This window comes from Mustelus asterias, chromosome 9 (genome assembly GCF_964213995.1).
Source record: "Mustelus asterias chromosome 9, sMusAst1.hap1.1, whole genome shotgun sequence".
Classification (NCBI taxonomy): domain Eukaryota; kingdom Metazoa; phylum Chordata; class Chondrichthyes; order Carcharhiniformes; family Triakidae; genus Mustelus; species Mustelus asterias.
Genome location: NC_135809.1, coordinates 110,721,445 through 110,744,084, shown reverse-complemented (window position 1 = coordinate 110,744,084; position 22,640 = coordinate 110,721,445). Strand labels below are relative to the sequence as shown.

The 22,640-nt window shown below is 42.4% G+C and overlaps 1 protein-coding gene across 3 annotated transcripts in view; it reads left to right on the top strand.

Annotated features, from left to right (window-relative positions):
* The window catches only part of phrf1 (PHD and ring finger domains 1), an 88,367-nt gene that overhangs the window by 64,671 nt on the left and 1,056 nt on the right, over positions 1-22,640 (top strand). For 2 of the 3 annotated variants that reach the window (XM_078220845.1, XM_078220847.1), the window contains 3 exons: positions 4,211-4,368; positions 14,272-14,613; positions 21,985-22,113. In XM_078220845.1, coding sequence (XP_078076971.1) covers positions 4,211-4,368; positions 14,272-14,613; positions 21,985-22,113 — 629 coding nt within the window. Of the gene's footprint in view, positions 1-3,395; positions 3,491-4,210; positions 4,369-14,271; positions 14,614-21,984; positions 22,114-22,640 lie in introns of those variants that run through there. The other variant, XM_078220846.1, reaches the window with a different exon arrangement.

Sequence of the window (22,640 nt, the reverse complement as noted above, 5' to 3'; positions counted from 1 at the left end):
TGTATTTTACCCTTGTATTGCAGACTGTCTCCCTTTAGGCAGATTGCACTGAAAAGCCAAGATTCAATGAAATGTTATAGGATTTCATGTTAATACTATCTTGGTAACATGACATGCAATATTGAGAAGGATTGCAGTGTTTACTGTGAGGTGTGTTCTTCACCAATGCAGCATTATGAAGTTAGATAAAAGTATTTTTGCCAGCTTCACAAATTTCTCTTTGGCGTGAGTTTGCCAGCATGATTTTGTATTCCATTCAGAAATATTGCTACAGGTTTTGAGGGACACTGAAATGTCAGTGTTCACTGTCATTACCTCTTTGAATCTGCCTGCAATTTTGGCAGTCTGTAATTGTAGATTAACATGAAAACCCTTCAGTTACAGTCTGCCACTTCTCTGCTGCACTGTATGCATAGATTTAAGCAAATTGGCAAAAGAGCGAGGAATGGGGTAGTGGGAAAATTAGAATTTTCTGTTGATTGCTCTGCCTAAAAGGGAATTGCATAAATACCTTGAAGGGTAAATTATTACATGACTGTGGTGCAAGAGCAGAGAATTATAATTCATTGGATAGCTCTTTCAAAGAGCCAGCAAGGGTAGGATAGGCAGAATGGCTTTCGTCAATGCTGTAAACTTCTAAGTTGCGTCAACCTGTTTTCCTTTAGCTGGGAGTCCAGCTCTTCAGTATGAAAGGCAAGGCTGAAGCATATGTAACCTTCAACTAGAAATGCCAACCGAATGGTCCAGCTCGGCCTCCTCCTGATGTCCCCAGTGTCAAGGGTGCCAGTCTTCAGCTTATTCCATTCACTCCACGTGACATCAAGAAACAGCTGAAGGCACTGGATGCAGCAAAGGCTATGGGCACTAACAATGTTCCGGCTGCAGTGCTGAAGACTTATGCTCCAGAACTAGCTGCGACCCTAGCCAAGCTATTCCAATACAGCTATAATACTTGCATCTCCTTGGCAACATGAAAAATTGCCACCATCAAATAGAGGGAAAGCTCTATCGTCAATGCTATCAAACACAATTACAGAACAATAACTTGCTCAATGATGCGCAGTTAGAGTTCCATCAGCACCACTCGGCTCCTGACCTCATTATGACCTTGGTCCAAATTTGGACAAAAGTAGCTGCGGTCAGGAGGTGAGAGTGAGTGCACTTAGCATGAAAGCAGCATTTGATCAATTGTGGCATCAAGGGCCCCTGGCAAAAGTGAAGTCCATAGGAATCGGGGAGGGGGGCCTTCACTAGTTGGAGTCATACCGAGTACAAAGGAAGATGTTTCTGCTTGTTGGAGACCAGTCAGCTCAGTCCCAGGATATCGCTGCAGGAATTCCTCAGGGTAGTGTTCTGGGTTCAGTCACCTTCAACTACTTCATCAATGACCTTCCCTCCGTCATAAGGTCAGGAGTGAGGATGTTTGCTGATGATATCACAGTGTTCAGCACTGTGCCCCCCTCCTCCCCCCCCCCCCACCGCCACCACCACTACTACTACTACCACCCGTGGCATCTGAATTGCTTCTTAAACAATCCCAGGGTTTTACCTCCACTATCCAGACTGGTGAATGCTCTTTATACAAAGAGGAATTTCCTGGTATCAGTCTTCAAAGTGCCCTATTCTAGTTTAAAATCTGAATCAATCTCCCTCCACCTCCTCCAGTCATGCCTTGAATTTTGACCAGGTTTTTGGTTGCCTGACCTAATGTCTTTCATAACAGACAATGTTGGAAATACCCAACAGGCCAGGCAGCATCAATTCTGATTGAAGGACATTGCCCTGAATTATTAACTGTTTCCCTCTCGACTAGCTGCTGTCTGATCTGAGTATATTTCCGGAATTTTCTGTTTTTTATTTAATGCTTTCAGAATCCGTAGTATTTAGTTCTAATATCTGTGTGTGGCTTGAGTCAATTCTTGGGGTGGCACAATAGTTAGCACTGCTGCCTCATAGTGCCAGGGACCCGGGTTCGACTCCCAGCTTGGGTCACTGTCTGTGTGGAGTTTGCACTTTCTCCCCGTGTCTGTGTGGGTTTTCTCCGGGTGCTCCGGTTTCCTCCCACAGTCTGAATGACGTGCTGGTTAGGTGCATTAACCCAAACAGGCGCCGGAGCGTGGCGACAAAGGGAATTTCACAGTAACTTCATTGCAGTGTTAATGTAAACCTTGTAAATGAAGGGTATAGATAGGGTGAACAGTGGGAAGCTTTTTCCCAGGTCGGAGGTGACGATCACGAGGGGTCACGGGCTCAAGGTGAGAGGGGCGAAGTATAACTCAGATATCAGAGGGACGTTTTTTACACAGAGGGTGGTGGGGGCCTGGAATGCGCTGCCAAGTAGGGTGGTGGAGGCAGGCACGCTGACATCGTTTAAGACTTACCTGGATAGTCACATGAGCAGCCTGGGAATGGAGGGATACAAACGATTGGTCGAGTTGGACCAAGGAGCGGCACAGGCTTGGAGGGCCGAAGGGCCTGTTTCCTGTGCTGTTTTGTTCTTTGTTTGTTCTTGCTTGTGATTAATAAATAAATAAGTCCTGTGAAGTGCCTTGGGACATTTTTATAACAAAGAAACTATATACCTACATAAAATAAAAGCAGTTTTGAAGAAGACTCATGCAGGGTTGAAACGATAACTCTGTTTCTCTCCCCACAAAAGCTGCCAAACTTCCTGAGTTTTTCCAACATTGTTTTTGTTATATCCATGCGTTTTGTCTCTTTTAGTTCTAATGTAATATTGTAAGTCAATTTTTTCTACACTCTTAACAATTGTATATCCCTCTTAAAATATCTCCCTGATCTGCTCCCCTCCCCCTTTCCAATCACTATAGCCCAAGTCTCTCCAGTTTTTCCTCGATGTGGAGTTGCCAGTGTTGGACTGGGGTGGGCACAGTAAGTAGTCTCACAACACCAGGTTAAAGTCCCAACAGGTTTATTTGGTAGCACGAGCGTTCGGAGCGTTGCCCCTGATGAAGTCCAAACCTGTTGGACTTTAACCTGGTGTTGTGAGACTACTTACAGTTTTTCCTCAATAGCTCAGACTTCTGACACTGGAAATTCTCGTGGCTTCTTTCTGCACTGTCAGCATCAGCGGAATATCTCCTTTATTTCATGATGGCCAGAAATTGATCCAGTGCTCCAGCTGTGATCTGATGTGTACAGTCTCATTATTCCATTTTGGCTGTAGTTCAGTTCCTGGTAATTACTGCTCTGCTTAGTACTTAGTTTACTGTGACTGGAGGGGCACTTCCAGCTCCATTCACAGAGCAAGAATGATTCACTCTTTTTTTTTTGTTCATCCCATGTGTAGCGTTTTACCTTTCTCTGCGTTAAATTTCACCACCTACTGTTCTGCTCACTTTATCTATTTTATTCAACTCATTCTGTAATTTCAGGGCTGCCTCATTCGATCCCTCTGCCCCTCATAGTCTGGCATTATCTGACTATTTGATCATTTTACATTGAGTTGCTGACTCCAGGTTATTAATGGTAGGTCCCAGCTGTCAATGGATGTCTCCTAGTTGTGAATGTCGATATCTGCCATCTTCATATCTCCCCTGCAGGTATCCTTGTAACTGAGGTTTGGATGTCCAACAGGTCAAGACTCACTGGCCTGTCCACCATACAGATCTTTGGCAATATGGCCATCATTCATCAGTTCTGATGAAAGGTCACAGAAACTCTGTTACTCCCTCCACAGATGCTGCCAAACCTGCTGAGTGTTTACAGCATTTTCCATTTTTATTACACAAACCAGGGTTGTAACCCCTGCAATTTAGATGGTTATGGGGTGATTTGATCAAAGCATTCAGGATATTGAGAGGAACAAATAGGGTAGATAGAAATAAACTATTTATGTTGATTGGGGAGGCTAGGCCTAGGGGGACACTGGGAAGTAGAAAGTCATGTGACAAAACCTCCCTGGGCAGACATTGAATTTTGTCTTGCTGTGCATGCAACATTTGTCAACATTGATGATATCCAGCATGACATCTTGAAGAGAGACGATTACTCAGCATGAATACCAGCTGCAGACATTACAACATGCTAGCTTGAGAATTGTTGGACGAACGTAAAATATTAATTCTCACATGCCTATTTAAACCTGATGCATATTAACACATTAAGCATTGTAAACATGCTGTTCAGATTAGTTGCTGTTGCAAGATTTGGCTTTGGATTTAAAGCTGTCCTCTGTGTTTGTTTACAGGGACTCCGTTCTCCTACAGGACACACAGATTTAACAAAGAAGCCATCTGGAAAGCTCCAGAAACAAGTCAACCACCAAACCAGGTGCCGATGTTCCAGCCTCCAGCAGCCAATTTTATGATTCCTCCTCCAATTTTCCCCGGTCTATTTCCACCTCAGGTTAGTGTCAGCTCTCAATCTTGCGGAAAGTTGCCTGGCATATTTCTGCTTCTCCAGTGATTATAGTGGTTAACGTCCATGGGTGGCACAGTGGTTAGCACTGCTGCTTCACAGCGCCAGGGACCTGGGTTCGATTCCCAGCTTGGGTGGCTGTCTGTGTGGAGTTTGCACATTCTCCCCGTTCTGGATGGGTTTCCTCCAGGTGCTCCGGTTTCCTCCCACAGTCTAAAGATGCGTGGGTTAGGTGGATTGGCCAAATTAAATTGCCCTTCTGTGTCAGGAGGACTAGCTGGGGTAAATGCATGGGGCTGTGGGGATGGGGCCTGGGTGGGATTGTGGTCGGTGCAGACTCGATGGGCCGAATGGCCTCCTTCTGCACTGTAGGGATTCTATGATACTAAAAGCAAACTTTTTAATTCCTTTCTAGACCAATTACCCTTGTCAAATTCCCTTTCATTTGAGTTAGAGAAAATTTAGGAACCTATATCAAACTTATTCTACTGGTCAGTGAGATCATGACTGATCTGTGCCCTCCATCCAACCCTTTTGATTCATGTCGTAAATACCCTTGGCTAGCAAAAAGCTATTGATTCTACAATGGCTGCAATGCACGAGTGTTGAAGTTTTATTGCAATTTATTGTCAGTTTGCTTTAAGTGAAACGTGTGAGATGATCTTTTTAATCTGTTGTAGCGAATAATTAGGTTGCTTGTGAGGATTGTCACTGAAAATCTATGTGGGTTCCTCTTGGACATATAATGCTGTTCCCTCACTGTTGCTGGGTCAAAAATCTGGAACACTCTTCCTAACAGAACTGTGGGTGAACCTGTAACACAGGGACTGCAGGAGCTTATGAAGGTGGCTCATTAGGGATGAGCAATAAATGCTGGGCTAGCCAGCGATGCTCACATTCCATAAAGGAATAAAATGTTCAAAGGATGCGATCCGTAAAGTTCACAACATTTATAAGGTTACGCCCTGCCAACATCACATTGTGTTGTCAATTTTAGGAAGAGAATGGCTGGGCAACCAAGCACCATACTTTAAAAAGAGTAAATGGTTTTGAGAACTCCGCTTTACGGGTGTACTTTCTTTTTCATTTGCTGTAATTTAGCTCACCCCTGCCTCTTAACCACCCAACTCGCTGCACTAGACATATTCTCAGACCTGTGTCAGCTGTTCTTTCAACTGGCCACTAGGAGGTGTGTGAGATTGAAAGGATTGACTTAAATCTTTTGACAAACTTCAGGTTTGTTTTATTATCGGAAGGGGATAAAGTTAGAAGTGTCTAGATGGCCTTATCATAGGCATGTGGACAGAGGATGCTTGCATTCCTTTAGTCAAGGCTAGCTTTTAACCCAGTTGTATTTAAAATGTATATATGGGAGGGTGCAGTGAATTATTACAGCCGCTTCTCACTGGCGAGTTTTATTGGGGCCCGTAGAATGATCTTTTCTCTGTGAATGGTATGAGGTTTTTAATTTTTTTGTATTGGGGAGTGGAACCATTCCTATTTTATACACTCAGTGTTAATATAAAGCGTTGTTGCACTAAGAGTAAAGGTCTCGCCATGTGCCTTAGCACTAGCACCATGACTGTTTTCCACTCCTGAGTATTCTCTGAGTGAGACATCCAGTTAGTTCTATGGGTTGGAGGTGTCCATCCCCATTAGGAGCTGAATTAATAATGTTCCAAGCTCATTTTGCGTAAGACAGGAGACAGTCACCCAATCAGGCTGGGCAGACTTTGAAGCTAAAACCTAGGAAGTGGAAAGATGTGTGTGTACCTGTGCCAGTGATGTACGGAGGGAAATGTGTTTTTGGGGCAGTCTCAACAAACTTTCAAACAAGTTTGGGCTAGGATCTGTAATGTCCTAACTATGTTAGGGGTTGTGAGTTTTAAGCAAAAAGAAATAGATGTGGTTTGCGCGCACGCACTCAAAATAACAAGAACAGCTTTATTGTAGGAGCCGTTGCCTATACAGAGTAGAAAGTGAAACTAAAGCAGGAGCTTGTGAAACACTCCAATGACATTACCATCAAATCATATGACTGGCTCTTAAAGCGATCATGCAACCACTTAAATATATAACAACTCTCCTTTACTTCAATGATCATGACAACAAATTACTATGATTTTATACACAGGATCAATAATACTCTAGACATAATATGATGCATCATTAATCATTATTCACAATTAATAAGAAAGTAGATTAGGTGGATCTCTATTCCTGTTTGGTTGTATACGACATTCTGGAATTTGGCTGTCCTTGACTCTAGAAGTATGATTTGCAAGTTCAGCAGACTCTTCTCTTGGAACCAGTTCTGCATCATTCTCACGTGGTTATAGTAGCATAAGCACAATCATCAGGCATCTCGGATTCAACTAAGTCTTTCATAGTCGTATTCACAAAACTAGGGACTAAAGTAGTAGGCACTTCTGGAGATTATTCTAAGAAATCATTTCGAGATGATGACAATTGGTCAATATGGCATCGCCAAGCCAGTTCATCATTAGATTGAACCACGAAAGAAATTGGACCTGTTTTTTGCTAAAACTATGCCTGGTACCCTTACCTCTCTCGTGGCATAATTATACGCTAATGTCCTCCTTGTTGAGGTGAGCGTTTTGCCGTCACTTCTCATCAAGCAACTTGAGATATTTGTTGACACTCTACTCTCTCTGAAGATTTTGGAGGTAATAACAAATCAAAGTAGTTCTCAACTTTCTCTTTAAAGGTTGTAATGCAGGTGAATTTTGAGTAGTCGCATGAGTAGTGTTTCTATTAGATGCCAAAAAGCTATTCACATGACATCATAATGAACCTTGCTCTCTCTCAAAGCTTTTAAAGAATGTTTCCAGGATTGTACAAATCTTTCAGCTAATCCGTTGGTTGATGGATGATGAGGTGTGGATTTTATATGCTGAATACCATTTACTTTGAGGTAATCCTCAAACTCTTGTGAAGTAAACTGTAAGCCATTATCGCTAACAGTCTGCTCTGGTTTACCAAATTTTGCAAAACTTTCGTCAGGGTTTTCAAATGGTTTGTTCAGTTGTAGTAGATCTCATAACTTCTGGCCACTTTGAGTGTACATCACTTATGACTAAGAGCTTGTAACCCTCAAACAGATCAGCAAAATCTAACTGCAATCGTTGCGATGGGATTTTAGGCCACTCCCAAGGAGGTAAAGGAGACAACGATGGTGCATATCTTATTCGTGCGCAGGATTGACACTTTCCCACTTTTTCTCCAGTTTGAACATCCAGATCTGGCCACCAAAAATGCTAATTACATCATTCAGGCTATATCAGGATTTCGTTATGTAGTTGTTCAAGAACTTTTTCATGCAGACTAGGAGGACTGATTACTTGGATTCCCCACAATAGACAGGTTGGACTGTCAACTCAAGCTTTCTTGAAACAGATGGTTTCAAATCAGGAAGTGTATGATGCGCTCCAGCTATGGTTCTTTTTAATACCATATCCAACACGGGATCATTTCTGATATGTCTCTGAACTTGAGAAGCTGTCACAGGCAAATGATATTCTAGGGCAAAATAAAGAATAACAGAACTAGGTAGTGGCATCTGCTCAATATGTACCGGTAAGCATGATAACACATCAGCATGGCACTCTGATTGCCAATACTTTATATCGTAGGAATGTGCAAATAAGATCAATGACCATCTTTGCAATCAACTAGCAGCTATGCCTTTACACGGTGCAAAAATAGTTTTTAAGAGTAATGCTCAGTAATGTGAAATGAAGATCATATAAATAGTGAAGAAACTTCGTATGCCAAAAATTATACTCACTGCTGCTTTTTCTGGCTCAGCATAGTTACGTTCTGCACTAGTCAGAGCACACAAAGCAAAAGCTATGGTCGTTCTTCTCCCAAAGGCACAGTATGTGAAATGACTGTTTCTACTCCATATGGTGAAGTGGCACAAGCAAGAAGTAATAGTAGCTTTGGATTAATATGGACCAATACTTCAGATATCAGCAAAGCATCTTTGACATCAACATACTCTTGTCCAGTTCCATGACTGTTTTACACATAGTAAATTATGCAATGGCTTCAATAATGTAGCTAAGTTAGGAACAAATTTGTCATTTTATGAATCCTAGAAAGGACCTCAATTACTTCACGGCACAGTGGTTAGCACCGCTGCCTCATAGCGCCAGGGACCCAGGTTCAGATCCTGGTTCGGTCAGATGCCGGAGTGTGGCAACTAGGGGATTTTCACAGTAACTTCATTGCAGTGTTAATGTAAGCCTACTTGTGATGCCAATAAATAAACTTAAAAAGCTTAAAAAAAATTTCATTGGGAGTGGTGCTATTAAAATAGAATCCATCTTTGTACTTGATTTATATCGGCCTTTATTGTCAATAACGTGACCCAAATACTGGACTGATGTCTGGAAACAGTCACATTTTTCTTTCTTGACACACAGACCATGTGCTTGATGACATTCCAATGTGGATTCTAAATTATTCAACTGCTCCTGTTCACTGGACCTGTAATTAGAATATCATCCAGGTAACATTGTACACTAGAGAGACTATTTAAAATCAGATCCATCGATCTTTGGAATAGGGCTGGTGCAGTTGTTATTCCAAAAGGTAATCTTTTATAATGAAAGAGACCTTTATGAATAACAATGGTAAGCAATGGTTGAGATTCAGGACTATATTCATCTGTAAATATGCATGTGAAAGATCAATCTTGCTGAATTTCTACCCACCTGATAACTGAGCAAACAAACCTTCAATTAAAGGAAGCAGATATCGACCAGCACACAACACTGGATTTATGATTGTTTTAGAATCACCACAAATACAAACTGAACCATCTTGTTTCACGATAGGCGGCACGGTAGCACAGTAGTTAGCACTGCTGCCTCAGTGCCAGGGACCTGGGTTTGAATCCCGGCTTGGGTCACTGACCGTGCGGAGTCTACACGCTCTCTCCGTGTCTGCGTGGGTTTCCTCTAGGTGCTCCAGTTTCCACCCACAGTCCAAAAGACATGCTGGTTATGTGCATTGGCCATGCTAAATTCTCCCTCAGTGTATCTGAACAGGCGCCAGAGCGTGGTGGCTAGGGGATTTTCATGGTAACTTCATTGCGTGTTAATGTAAACCTACTTGTGACACTAATAAATAAACTTAAACTTATAAACTTAAAAGGTACAAAGGAGGTAGCCCAGTCACTCATTGTAACCGCTCTAAGACACCATTGTCTACAGATTAACAAATCTACTAATTTTCCTTTGACTTTGGGATGAATTGCGTATGTCACTACTCTTGTTTTGAGACTTTTTGGTTGATTATTGGGCTTAATCTTGAGGTTTCACTTGAATTCCCTTCATTGAGCTCGGTGCCCCTTTGAATATACTCTTGTATTTACCCAGAAGGTGCTGTAGGTCGACCATTTTGTTGACAGCACTCCAGTTAAGCCTTGTCTTCTCCAACCATGATCTCCCAAGTAGATCTGGAAAATTACCACAGACCACATGGAAAGATAACTCACTGTTTGTTCATACACTCTACATTGACCGTGATGTAGCCTTTTAATGGCACAATTTCTTCTGTGTATGTCCTTAAAATCACATCATCTGGTTTTAAAGGAAGCTTTTGTTGGTGTGTAGTCTCAAAACTTAAAGACACAGCACACCAGTATCAACCTCCATCCTAATAGGTTGTCCACTTAACTTCGGAATCACCCAGAATCTATGTGATTCACCCTGTAAGGATAAGACATTCTGTTGGAGCTCTTCATCATATTTCTGGACATTCCCTTCTTCACTGTCATCATTCTTTTCTTCCACGTTGTAAATTATTTTTGAGAAGGCAACTTGTTCTTCATGAAGGTACCCAGATTCTTCTTCTGAATATTCTTCTCGGGCAGCTGGTCTAGCCCAACAAACTTTTGCAATATAAATCATTTTGCTGCAGTCCTTGTATTGGCTATCCTTGCTTCAGCATTCACTTGCAGAATGACACATCTCTGACACGCTTGTTGCTGTTTTAACTTATGAGTAGTTCCCAACTTGTGGATATTCATTCCTGCACCAAATTGTGAAGCCTCTTTATTGCATCGACACTGATTTCTACTGTCTTTAAAGTCAAAACATGTTCAATAAGCAATCTTTGGATAGCCTGATTTTGGAGACCACAAACTAGATGATCTCGAAGAGTATCTTCTAATAACTCACTACGATTTGCCAGCCTTTTTAAGGTTGGCACAAACTGAGCAATGCTTTTGCTTTCCAGTTGATTCCTTCAATGGAACTGTTCCGCAATGGTCAGTGGCTTTGGAGAATAATGCTCTTCAAGGAATTTTGTCAAGTTGTCATATGTTTTGGTTGCTAGCTTTGCTCGATGAACCAAGTTCCAGAGCAAATTGAAGGTTTGAAGGGTGGCACGGTAGCACAGTGGTTAGCACTGCTGCTTCACAGCTCCAGGGACCTAGGTTCGATTCCCGGCTTGGGTCAATGTCTGTGTGGAGTTCGCACATTCTCCTCGTGTGTGCGTGGGTTTCCTCCGGGTGCTCCGGTTTCCTCCCACAGTCCGAAGATGTGTGGGTTAGGTTGATTGGCCATGTTAAAATTGCCCCTGAGATGTGTTGGTTTGAGGGATTAGCGGGTAAATATGTAGGGGTAGGGCCTGGGTGGGATTGTGTTCGGTGCAGACTCGATGGGCCAACTGGCCTCTTTCTGCACTGTAGGGTTTCTATGATTCTTCTATGATTCTTTTATTTCCTATTGTACTGAGTAAAAGCTGGTACAAGCAACTCCCTTTCAATTTATATTAGTCTGTACAAAGTACTGAAAACACTCTACATACGAACTCCACAATTCATTTCCTTCATTGAAAGGACCCTTAGGTGCCTAATTTTTCTTTTGCAGGAAGTAGTGACTCGAGACTGCTCAGTATATTTTTTCCTGTCTTCCCAGTAGGCCATTTTTTACCCTGGAGACCGTTGACTTGATGAATTCCTTTTTTCAAACGTCCCCAGCCATACAGCAAAACATCCTTTCTTTCAAATATTGCCTGGAATCTCACTCTTCTCTGATTGGAAAAACCCCCTCTTTTAAAACCACACAGTGAGCTTCCACCCTTTTCAACTGTGTAGCGTGTCTCCCACTCTGCCGCTATACACTGCAGCCGAGAGTAGGCTATGCAATTTTTTTTCCCCCAGCAAGAAATGTGATATTTGTTTTTTTTCTTTTTTTCTTGGTCTTCCTTCACTGGCACTTCAATCTTTTATCCCTGTTGTTGATTTTCTCCCGCCTTCTGATATTCAAAGTGCGAGGACCCACCATGTTTTTATTCTACTTGGGATCTTTTCTCAATGTTCTCGATGAAACAAATCCTGACTCGTCGCCAATTTTCTTTTTATAGTGTCCAAACTATGCTAGGAAATTGTGGGTTTTAAACAAAAAAGAATGTGGTTTGCGCACACACATTCAAAATGACAAGAATAGGTTTATTATAGGAACTGTTGCCTGTACAAGAGTAGAAAATTAAAGTAAAGCTGGAGCTTATGAAGCCCCCCCCAATGATATCACCATCAAATCACCTGACCTGCTCTTAAAGCAATCTTGCAGTCATTTAAATATATAACAGGAGCCCAGTGATTGTCACTTACAGAAGCTATATCAGTCTGTCAAGCATGGCTAGTGTGTTAAGTGGAATAATGCCAATGGTATCGTAACATGGATACTCTCTTGTCAGTTTGAGGTTGGGAGGGAGCACCATTTCTGGAACCGGATATAATGAGAATCACTATCTACACCCAGTGAGTGCTTGGTGCTGATACTCGGATGCTAAAATTTCATCTTCCCTCCCAGTCGTGGCATTCATAATTTCCAAATGTGAAAAGGTCACTGCACAATCGTGAATATTTTTAAAATCTCAATTGAATAATCAAGTATAAAAATATTCAGTGAAACCTCGCCCTGCTAAATGTACCCAACCATCTGATGCAGAAGATTGACTTCATTAGTGAGTTGGAATTACTACTTGAGCTCGTCAAAATAAATCCGAGATGAGAAGGAATCTTTTCTGAAATTTGTTGAACTTTGGAATTCTCTTCCATAGAGAACAGTGGAGGCTAGGTCATTGAATATATTCAAGGCTGCATTAATCAGATTTTTGATCAACAAGGGAGCCGAGGGTTATCGGCGGGGGCAGCAGGCAGGAAGGTGGAGGTAAGGCCATAGTCTGATCAGCCATGATCTTATTGAATGGCTGAGCAGGCTCGGGGGCTGAATGGCCTACTCCTATTTCTCTTATTTTATTCTAATTATTATCTTACTCCAGCATCAGTAAGACCAAGAGTAATAGTACTCTTGCCTGTGAGTCTGAAAGTTATAGGTTTAAGGCCCACTTCAGGAAGTTAGCAGTTAACCTGGGGTGACACTGGAGTGCAATGCTAAAGGAGTATTCCTTCAGTATTTTTCCTGCTAGGGTGCAGCGTTTCATCAGTAATGTACCTTCAGTGCAGGACTCCCTCAGTATATTTTTTCCACGGGTGTAACACTTCCTCTACGTTCTCACAGACAATGCAGTTTTTCCCCGATATGGTCCCTTCAGGGGTGTAATACCCCCTCAGTACTGATCCTTGGACAGCGCAGCACTTCTCAGCATTGATCTTCAGACAGTGCAGCACTCCCTCAGTACTGCCTCTTGGACAATGCAGTGCTCTTCCTCAGTACTGTCCGTCGGACAGTGCAGCGCTCCCTCAGTACTGTCTGTCGGACAGTGCAGTGTTCCCTCAGTACTGACCTTCGAATAGTGCCACGTTGCCACAGTACTGGCCCTCGGAAGGTGCAGCACTCCTCAATGCTGAGCCTCAAAGTGCTGTGGCCCCTTAGTACTGCCACTCGATAGCGCAACGCTCTTCCTCAGTGCTGATCCTCTGATAGTACAGTGCCCCCTCAGTACTGGCCCTCTGACAGTGCAGCACTCCCTCAGTACTGACCCTCTGAAAGTTCAGCGCTCTTCCTCAGTACTGGCCCTCGGACAGTGCAGTGCCCCCTCAGTACTGGCTCTCAGACAGTGCAGCGCCCCCTCAGTACTGACCCTTTGACAGTGCAGGGCTCTTTCTCAGTACTGGTCCTCGGACAGTGCAGTGCCCCCTCAGTACTGACCCTATGACAGTGCAGCGCTCCCTCAGCACTGACCCTCTGACAGTGCAGCGCCCCCTCAGTACTAACCCTCTGACAGTGCAGCACTCTCTCAGTACTGACCCTCTGACAGTGCAGCACTCCCTCAGTACTGTCCCTCTGACAGTGCAGCATTCCCTCAGTACTAACCCTCTGACAGTGCAGCACTCTCTCAGTACTGACCCTCTGACAGTGCAGCACTCTCTCAGTACTGGCCCTCGGACCGTGCAGCGCCCCCTCAGTACTGACCCTATGACAGTGCAGCGCCCCCTCAGTACTGACCCTATGACAGTGCAGCGCCCCCTCAGTACTGACCCTCCGACAGTGCAGCGCCCCCTCAGTACTGGCCCTCAGTCAGTGCAGCGCCCCCTCAGTACTGACCCTCTGACAGTGCAGGGCTCTTTCTCAGTACTGACCCTCTGACAGTGCAGCGCTCTTCCTGAATACTGGCCCTCGGACAGTGCAGTGCTCCTGCAGTGTTCCATTGGGAGTGTCAGCCTCAGATTTATGTTTAAATATCTAGATTGGGAGTCTATTGCAGGACCTTCTGACTCGGATGCAAAAGTGCTACCTACTGATCCAAGATTGATAGTCTTTGGCACTGTTTTGCATGTATGTTTATATTGAGTATGGCCCAATATTTTGAGAGTGCTTACCTGTTGTCTAATTGGTCCAAACATTTTACTGTTGTGTATTTCTAAGTTTTTTTTTCCTTTCACCCTTTTAGGCATTCAACCAAGTCAACATGCCACCACCACCGCCACCGCCACCTTTCATGCCACCTTTCCCACCGCTACATCCACCTCCCTATGCGCCAGTCAGCCAACCTACAGTTCCGTACATCGTGCAAGGGAGTATCCCTCTCATTGGTTCCACCGCTGTGCCTCCATTACTTCCACAGCCCACTTACCAAACTGCTGCTCCTGCTCCTGCACCTCCTGCTGCTGCTCCTGTTCCTGTTCCAATTCCTGCTGCTTCTAATTTCGTTGCTGAAATGCAAGTGGTGCAAATAGAAGGAAACCTGGACGCTGATAACAAGCCCTGCGAAGACAAAGCTCAAAATGAGAATGTAAGAGAGTTTGACCACAATTGCAGTAACTCTGCATCCATCAAAATCTCCTTGATGGGGGCTGAAACCTGTTGCTTATTTGTATTTTGCAGAACATTAGGATATAAAAGTTGTGTCTGAGAAGTGCTTCTTTTTGTAATGATGCTGCACATGCTGGGTCTGTGTTTCATGTATGCCAGTGCAAGCGTTGCTTTATTATGTTAAAATTGTGATTTTTGTTAGAAATTGTGTCGCCCAGTTTCTCCAAGTAGGAGTTTCTGTTTCATCCTCTCAGAAATGCATACCTACATGACTTGCACCAAATACTAGAGAAGTCCCTATTCCTATACTCAAATCCTCTCGCTATGAAGGCCAACATACCATTTATTTTCTTTACTGCCTGCTGTACCTGCATGTGACTGATGCACAAAGATCTCGCTGAGTATCCATCTCTCTCAATTTACACCCCTTCAAATGATAATCTGCTTCCTATTTTTGCTGCCTAAGTGGATAACCTCACATTTATTCACATTATACTGCATCTCCCACTCACTCAACCTGCCCAAATCACGCTGAAGCATCTCTGCATCCTCGTCACAACTCACCGTCCCACCCAACTTTTTATCATTTGCAAATTTGGAGATAATACGTTCGGTTCCCTCTTCCAAATCATTAATATATGTGAGCAGTTGGGGTCCTAGCACAGATTCCTTCGGTACCACACTAGATACTGCCTGTCAGTCAGGAGAAGACCCATTTATGCCAACTCTTTGCTTCCTATCTGCTCACCAGCTTTCTATCCATTTCAAGACATTACCTGCAATCCCATGCGCTTTAAATTTACATAGTGGTCTGTGATGTGAAACCTTGTCGAAAGCCTTTTGAAAGTCTAAATAAACCACATCCATCAGATGGGTCAACTCTACTAATTACATCCTCAAAGAATTCCATTAGGTTTGTCGAGCATGATTTCCCTTTCATAAATTCACACTGACTTTGTCTGATTATACCACTGCTTTCCAAATACTGTGCTATGAAATCCTCGATAATGGGCTCTTGCAACTTCCCTACTACTACCATTAGGCTCACAGGTATGTAGTTCCCTGTTTTCTCTCTACCTCCCTTTTTGAATAGCGGACTTACATTAGCTACCCTCCAATCTGTAGGAACTATTCCAGAGTCCAAAGAATTGTTGAAAATGACCACCAATGGATCCAGTATTCCTAGAGCCAGTTTCTTAAGACCTCGGGGGTGAAGATTATCAGGCTCAGGAAATATATCTGCCTTAAATCCCATTAATTTTCACAAAACGATTTCTCTACTAATACTGATTTCCTTCAGTTCCTTTCTAAAACTCATCTTTCTCAGAACTTCCAGTCTGAGCCTGAACCATAGACTTGATGCCTGATTATCTTTTGATGGATTATAAAGTCACTCTTCCAAGTAACCCTTAAGCTTCATCACTGTCTAATTTAGGTTTTGTCAGCCTGTATTTTCCAATTTGAGCATGCTACGTCACAGGGCCCAGGCACGGATCTGCAGCTCATGGCTTCACTAATCAAAGTTGCATCTCCAGTTTCAAGCCATTTATTTATTTTTCTCTAATAGTGTAAGATGTTTTTAATGGTACTCGTAAAGCACCTTATGGCTAACTGGGTATGCAGCTATCTACCCTTCAGTGATTCAGCAATGTATTTTTGGTACTGCTATGTGACATGGGCCGCCAATACATTGGCTAAGAAAGCATCTTCTAACTAGCATGTGTGACATTTAATTATCTTCATTTGGAATCTCCAAAGACTGAAATGGTTAGGATAGGATTTTCTGTATTCCATGACACTTTACAAATTCTACACACACACCATTGTCTGAAGTCAGATTTCATAGTAAAGCCCAGGAGATGAAAAGGTAATTTTCAATGCTTCAATGTGGGTTGATGGTTCTAAATGGTGTATGAGTGACCTCAGACCACCTCAACGAGGAACTTCCCATTCGTAGTAAAATTCTTTTGGATCTATTGCCATTGGTTAAAAGCCAAATTCAGTGAGTAGCTGGATTTGTAACTGGGCAGTTCAGCTACTTTGGAGGGATAGGCAATTTCTTAATATCTGACAAACATTAGAGTCCAAATGGGAGCATCAGCACCAAAAAAGGCCAAGGCTTTTAGTGCAGCTCCACCCTCTCGCATAGGCATGCCAATACATGGCTCCCAAACTAAATATCCTGAATTTATACCCAGAATTTCTTATACTTCGTCTCTTTTCCCTATAATATTTTGTCTTATATCTGACCATGCTTAGAGTGCAAATGCAAAATGCATGACCAAGGCCCAAGTTTAACTTACATAGTGTTATCCCGAATATACAGCATTATTAACAAACCATTTGGTCCAACTGGTCTGTGTCTCCACACAGATCTCCTCCCACCTCTTTTCATCTCACTCTGTAAACATATCATTTTATTTGTTTCTCCCTCGTGTTTATCGAGCTTCTCCATAAGTGTATCCATGCTAATTCTTGTGGTAGAGTGTTCTACATTCTAACCAGTGTATTGGATGAAGACATTTCTCCTGAGTTCTTCATTGGATTTATTGGAATATCTTATATTTATGATCCCAAGTTCTGATCTCCCCCGTAAGTGGAAATTTCTTCCCTACCCGATCAAACTTTAATAAACATAAACACCTCCATTGGTCTTCCCTCGGTCTTCTCTTTTCTAGAGAAAAGAGCTCCAGCCTGTTTAATCTTGCCTGATAGGTGTAACCTTATAAGTTTGATGAATATTACTTTGAATTATAAACACTTCCAGTAACACCATGATGTTCAAAAAGTGATTTCATGACCAGAGTAACAGCTGTCAGATTTTGTATCTTTATGAACTATCCAAGGTGATCAATGTTTAGTCCACTGCATCTGTGCTTATTCATGCAATGATAAACCATCGGCTTCAGAGACGCAATCTGGAAGCTGCTTGGACTCTTTAGTTCCAATGTGAACAGAAAAATTCGTTAATGATTGATCATCACAATAAACATGCTGTCCTTACTGCTATCAGTGCAGTTTCTGTAGACCACATGTGATGGCTACTGCCACCTTTTTGACTGTGAATTACATTAGTCTGCAATGGCTATTGATCCAGCTGCTGGTGGTCTTTCTTGAAGCATGTTTGGAAGAATGCCAAACTGTAGCAATGAGTCCTTCACATCATAGAATGATGCAGCAGTTGGCTCCTTATCCTTTGATTGGCTTTTTGGCGATTAACAAAGTTAATATTTCAGGTCAAGATGGCATTTCATGAGAACTGGCCTGTTGAATATTTCCACCATTCCAACAGTAAATCTGTTCAGCATCTTCTCCAAGGCCTTGACATTCTTAATGTGTGCTCTGGTAGAATTATTATATAAGGTACCAGTTTATTATATAATTATAAGGTACCAGTATATTCATCAGACCAGCTCCATGCCTTTCTTTTCAAAGTGGACTATTTATAGAACTGACTGTGGTTCCATCGCAATCCCTAGGATACTGGGAGCTCGATCTATGAAGAAAACACTTGAAAATTTTAAGTGTTAGCAGTGAATCTGTTGAACTTTTGAAAGATTATGCCCTCCATTTAGCTGAGCTTGTAGCCCAGTGACTACAAATCCTAATACTCCCATCTGGTGGGGATGGTGAATGTCAACCCACCTTTGTACTTGTCTGTGTTCCTGTGTGTAACAACTCTTCGAGTTGCTGCTGGGCAATTTAGTTTCTATATTTAACAATTAAAGTTGTGCCTCTAAATGGGTCTTTTTCCTTAATGCACAAATTCTGATCTTTGGATACTTAACTGACACTCATCACCTGACCCATTTAAGTCTTTAACAAAGGCAATTGCATCCCTTGGTGGTACAGTTTTGAAAATTAATCTTTTTAAACATTTCTATTAGTATACCCCTTAAACTTCTCTACTTGCATGCCTAATTTCATTACGCTGGATATTTTAAAAAAAATACTGGAATTGGCATCTTCTCAGTAATTTCATAGAAACTAGAAGCAGGAGTAGGCCATTCGGCCCTTCGGGACATCTCCCCCCAACCCTATACATCCTCCTCCATCTCCTTCCAAAGTCTCAGACTTCCTAGGGTTGCATCGAAACTAGAAGCAGGAGTAAGTCATTGGGCTCTTCGAGCCTGCTCCGCCATTCATCTTGATCATGGCTGATCATCGAATTCAATATCCTGATTATCCCTTGATCCCTTTAGCCCAGGAGTTATATCTAATTTCTTCTTGAAAGCAGACGTTTTGGCCTCAACTACATTCTGTGTTAGCGAATTCCACGCATTCACCGCCCTCAATGAGACATTAAACAGAGGTCCAATCTTTCCTCTTGGTTTGTAGAAAATCTATTATATTTTAAAGAAGTGCAATTCTCCCGCTCTGGTGCATTGTCCCTCAATTAATAGAAGTAAATCAGATTATCAGGACGTTACCATTTGGCTGTTTGTGAGATCTTGCTGTGACTGCCATGTTTTCTACAGTACAACAGTAACTGCACTTTTAAAAAGTATCTAATTGGCTGCAAAGCGCTTTGAGACTTATTGAGGTTGTGAAAAATGCTATAGTCAAGCAGATTTTTAATTTTAATTTTTGCTTACATTCCTTCAGTGTTGATTCATTGTTTCTTGAGTTTGCTGGTCTGTTTTTCGGCAATCTTAGCCTTTGCCTGGAGTATGAATTCAGCTGCTGCTGAAAGTGATTTTGGACTTCATGTGGTTGAAGAAATTACAGCTGAGGAGGCCATTTGACCACTATGCTTCTACCATTGCTTTATCAAAATTATTTTAAAAAAATAATAAGGGCATCGCTTGCATGGCCAACATTTATTATCCCATCTTAATTGTCCTTTATGAAGGTGAAACCCCTCCTTGAATTGTTGCAGTTTTTGTGATGAAGTTACTCTCTCATTGCTCTCACCTGCCTCCAAATGTTTTTGTCAAGTGTTATTGTCACCCCCTTCCCAAATCCCAGAATTGTCCCGATATTCTGAAAGCAAGATCATGTGACTGTTAGGCCCCTTGACTTGGACACATTTTGCTGTTCTTTCATCATCACTGGGTCAAAATCCAGAAACTCCCTACCAAAGAGTGCTGTGGAACCAAATACCAGATTGCAGCGGTTAAGGATGCCCAGCGATGAGCAATAAATGACAGGCTTGTTGCCTGCATCACATGACAATTTTCCACTCCTATTTCTCCCTTTACCCTGTGATTAGTACAGAGCCGTAGATCACATTCTACTCCCTGGAACTCTGTCATGATAACTCTCCATCTTTCTTTCCACCTTTTAAGAACCTCTTCAGGGGCTAGGTTGTCTACGAAGCCTCAGTCATGCAATTTTCCTTGGCACCAGTGTCCCTGAGGTCTAGATGGGAAGCTCCTTAGAATGTTTCTTTGCTTTCGTTAATGGCTGTTTGTATGTAACTGTAACACAAAAACAGAATTCTGAGTTCTTGGAAGAACTTGCCTAAACTTATCTTCCAGTAAAGCATGTTTCAGCCTTCTGGACTTCACGTTGAGTTCAACAACTTCAGACTGTACCTCTCTTCTCCACCTTCGTCCCATTTTTTGTTTCTGTCAAATTATTTTCTTTTTTCCCCTTGATTCATTTCTCTTTCAACTATTTTATTCCGCTTTCCATCTTTTTCTCCATCCCCCCCCCCCGGCCCCCGCCATCCCTCTATCCCTCTAGGACCATCTGTTACCTTTGCCAGGTTGTCACACTGCTTACCTTTGTTTGGTCATCCTGATCTCGGGCGGCATGGTGGCACATTGGTTAGCACTGCTGCCTCAGCGCCAGGGACCGGGTTTAACTCCTGACTTGGGCCACTGTCTGTGAGGAGTCTGCATGTTCTCCCTGTCTCTGCTTGGCTTTCCTCCGGGTGCTCCGGTTTCCTCCCAAAGATGTGTGGGTTAGGTGAATTGGCAATGCTAAACTGCCCCTTGGTGTCAGGGGGACTAGCTAGAGTAAATACATGGAGTTATGGGGATAGGGCCTGGGTGGGATTGCGGTCGGTGCAGACTCAATGGGCCAAATGGCCTCCTTCTGCACTGTAGGAGTCTATGATTAATGTGTTACTATCAGCAACCTTCTTAGCCATGACCACCACCATTTACGTCCCCTTGGTCATTTTGTCCATGACATCTTTGTCAATCTTTCCCTAGCCCCCACTGTTCCACCAATCCCCCACCTCACAACAATATGAACCTCATCCTATTTTCAGTTTTCTTTTGCTCTGTCGCAGTCATCCAGACTTCAAACATTACCTGTGTTCTCTCCCCACAGATGCCGCCAGACCTGTTGAGATTTTCCAGCATTTTCTATTTTTGTTGCAAAGTCAGCCAATTAACTTGCTTATTAGAAAATAAAAAGAAAGATTTGAATTTATAATGCTTTTAATGGTCACCGAGCATCTCAAAGCACTTCACAGCCAATGAAGAACTATTTGAAGTGTGGTCACTGTTGTAACACAGGAAACGTAGCAGCTAATTTGCAGTCAGCAAACTCCCACAAGCAGAAATATGATGATGGCAATCTGTTTTTCTGATGCTGATTGAGGGATGAATTGGCTAGGAGAACTCCCCTGCTCTTCTTTGAAATAGTGCAGTGGACTCTTTTTACATCTACTCTAAGTAAACAGATGGGAACTTGGTTTAACATCTCACCTTGAAGACAGCATCTCTGAATGCAGTGTTCCATCAGAACTGCATTGGGACATCCACCTTGATTTTGTGGGACTTGAACCCAGAACCTTGTGATTCTGAGGCAAATGTGGTACCAACTAAGCCACGGCCAATATGCACATCAAAAGTTTTCTTTATCTAGCGAATGGTGAAAATGTGGAACTCACTACCACAAGGACTCGTTGAATATGTTTAAATCACGGATAGATGGATTCCTGATCGGTAAGGGAATTGGGTTATGGGGATCAGGCGGGTAAGTGGAACTGATCCACTTCAGATCAGCCATGATCTTATTGAATGGCGGGGCAGGCTCGAGGGGCCAGATGGCCTACTCCTGCTCCTATTTCTTATGTTTTTATGTTCTTATGACTGGTTGAAGTGAGTAGTGTAGCTGCACATAAGCAGAAGCTAGATAAAATACATGAAGGAGAAGGGAAGAGACGGGTATATTTAATGTAGTTAGATTAAGTGAATACAGTGGAGAAGGCTCGTGTGGAGCATAAACAAGTGATTAAATGGCCTGTTTCTATGCTGGTCTATTCGGGGTCATTGAATCCAGGAGGAACGTTAATGTACAGTTACTTTTAGGATACAGTAAATAGTGACTGCACTGGAATTATATGACCAGTTAGAAAAAAAATGCTCATTAAACTATTTTCTTTATATTTCAGTACATAAAGAAGCTTCATGTACAGGAGAGGGCTGTTGAAGAAGCCAAATTAGCTTTAAAGCCCTATTACCAGAGTAAAGAGATCACCAAAGAAGAGTACAAAGAAATTCTACGGAAAGCAGTGCAAAAGGTAAGGACACAATAGAATGAATTTTTAAAACAGCCCCTGAGCCAAGTGTCCTGATATGGTGTTAATAGCAGGCTGCTTTAGAAAGGCCAGGTTGAAATGGAAATACCTTTTTAAGTGTAAAATCCAACCAATTTTTTAAATAAACGACTAATGAACAATGAATAAATTGAACTATGGGGATTGCTCACTGTTAAAGATTGAATTAATCTGATAACTGGGCTAATAATCGAGAGAATTAGAGTCTTAAAATCCCACTAAGGCAGTTTGAGAATTTGGAAATTAAAAGCTGGTGTCAGTAAAAGTGACCATGAAGCTGTCAAATTGGCTCAAACATCTGGTTAGTTCATTAATGTCCTTTAGAGAAATTGGCCATCCTTACCTGCCCTATGTGGGAAAACGCAAGGTGTATTTTTAAATGTACAGTAAATCCCGTTTAGATTGCGACCGTAATCGCAGTCCTGTAGCTTGCCTGGCCAGTGGGTTGCGAGGGGCGGCCATTTTGTACACGTTCACTGGAAAATATATTT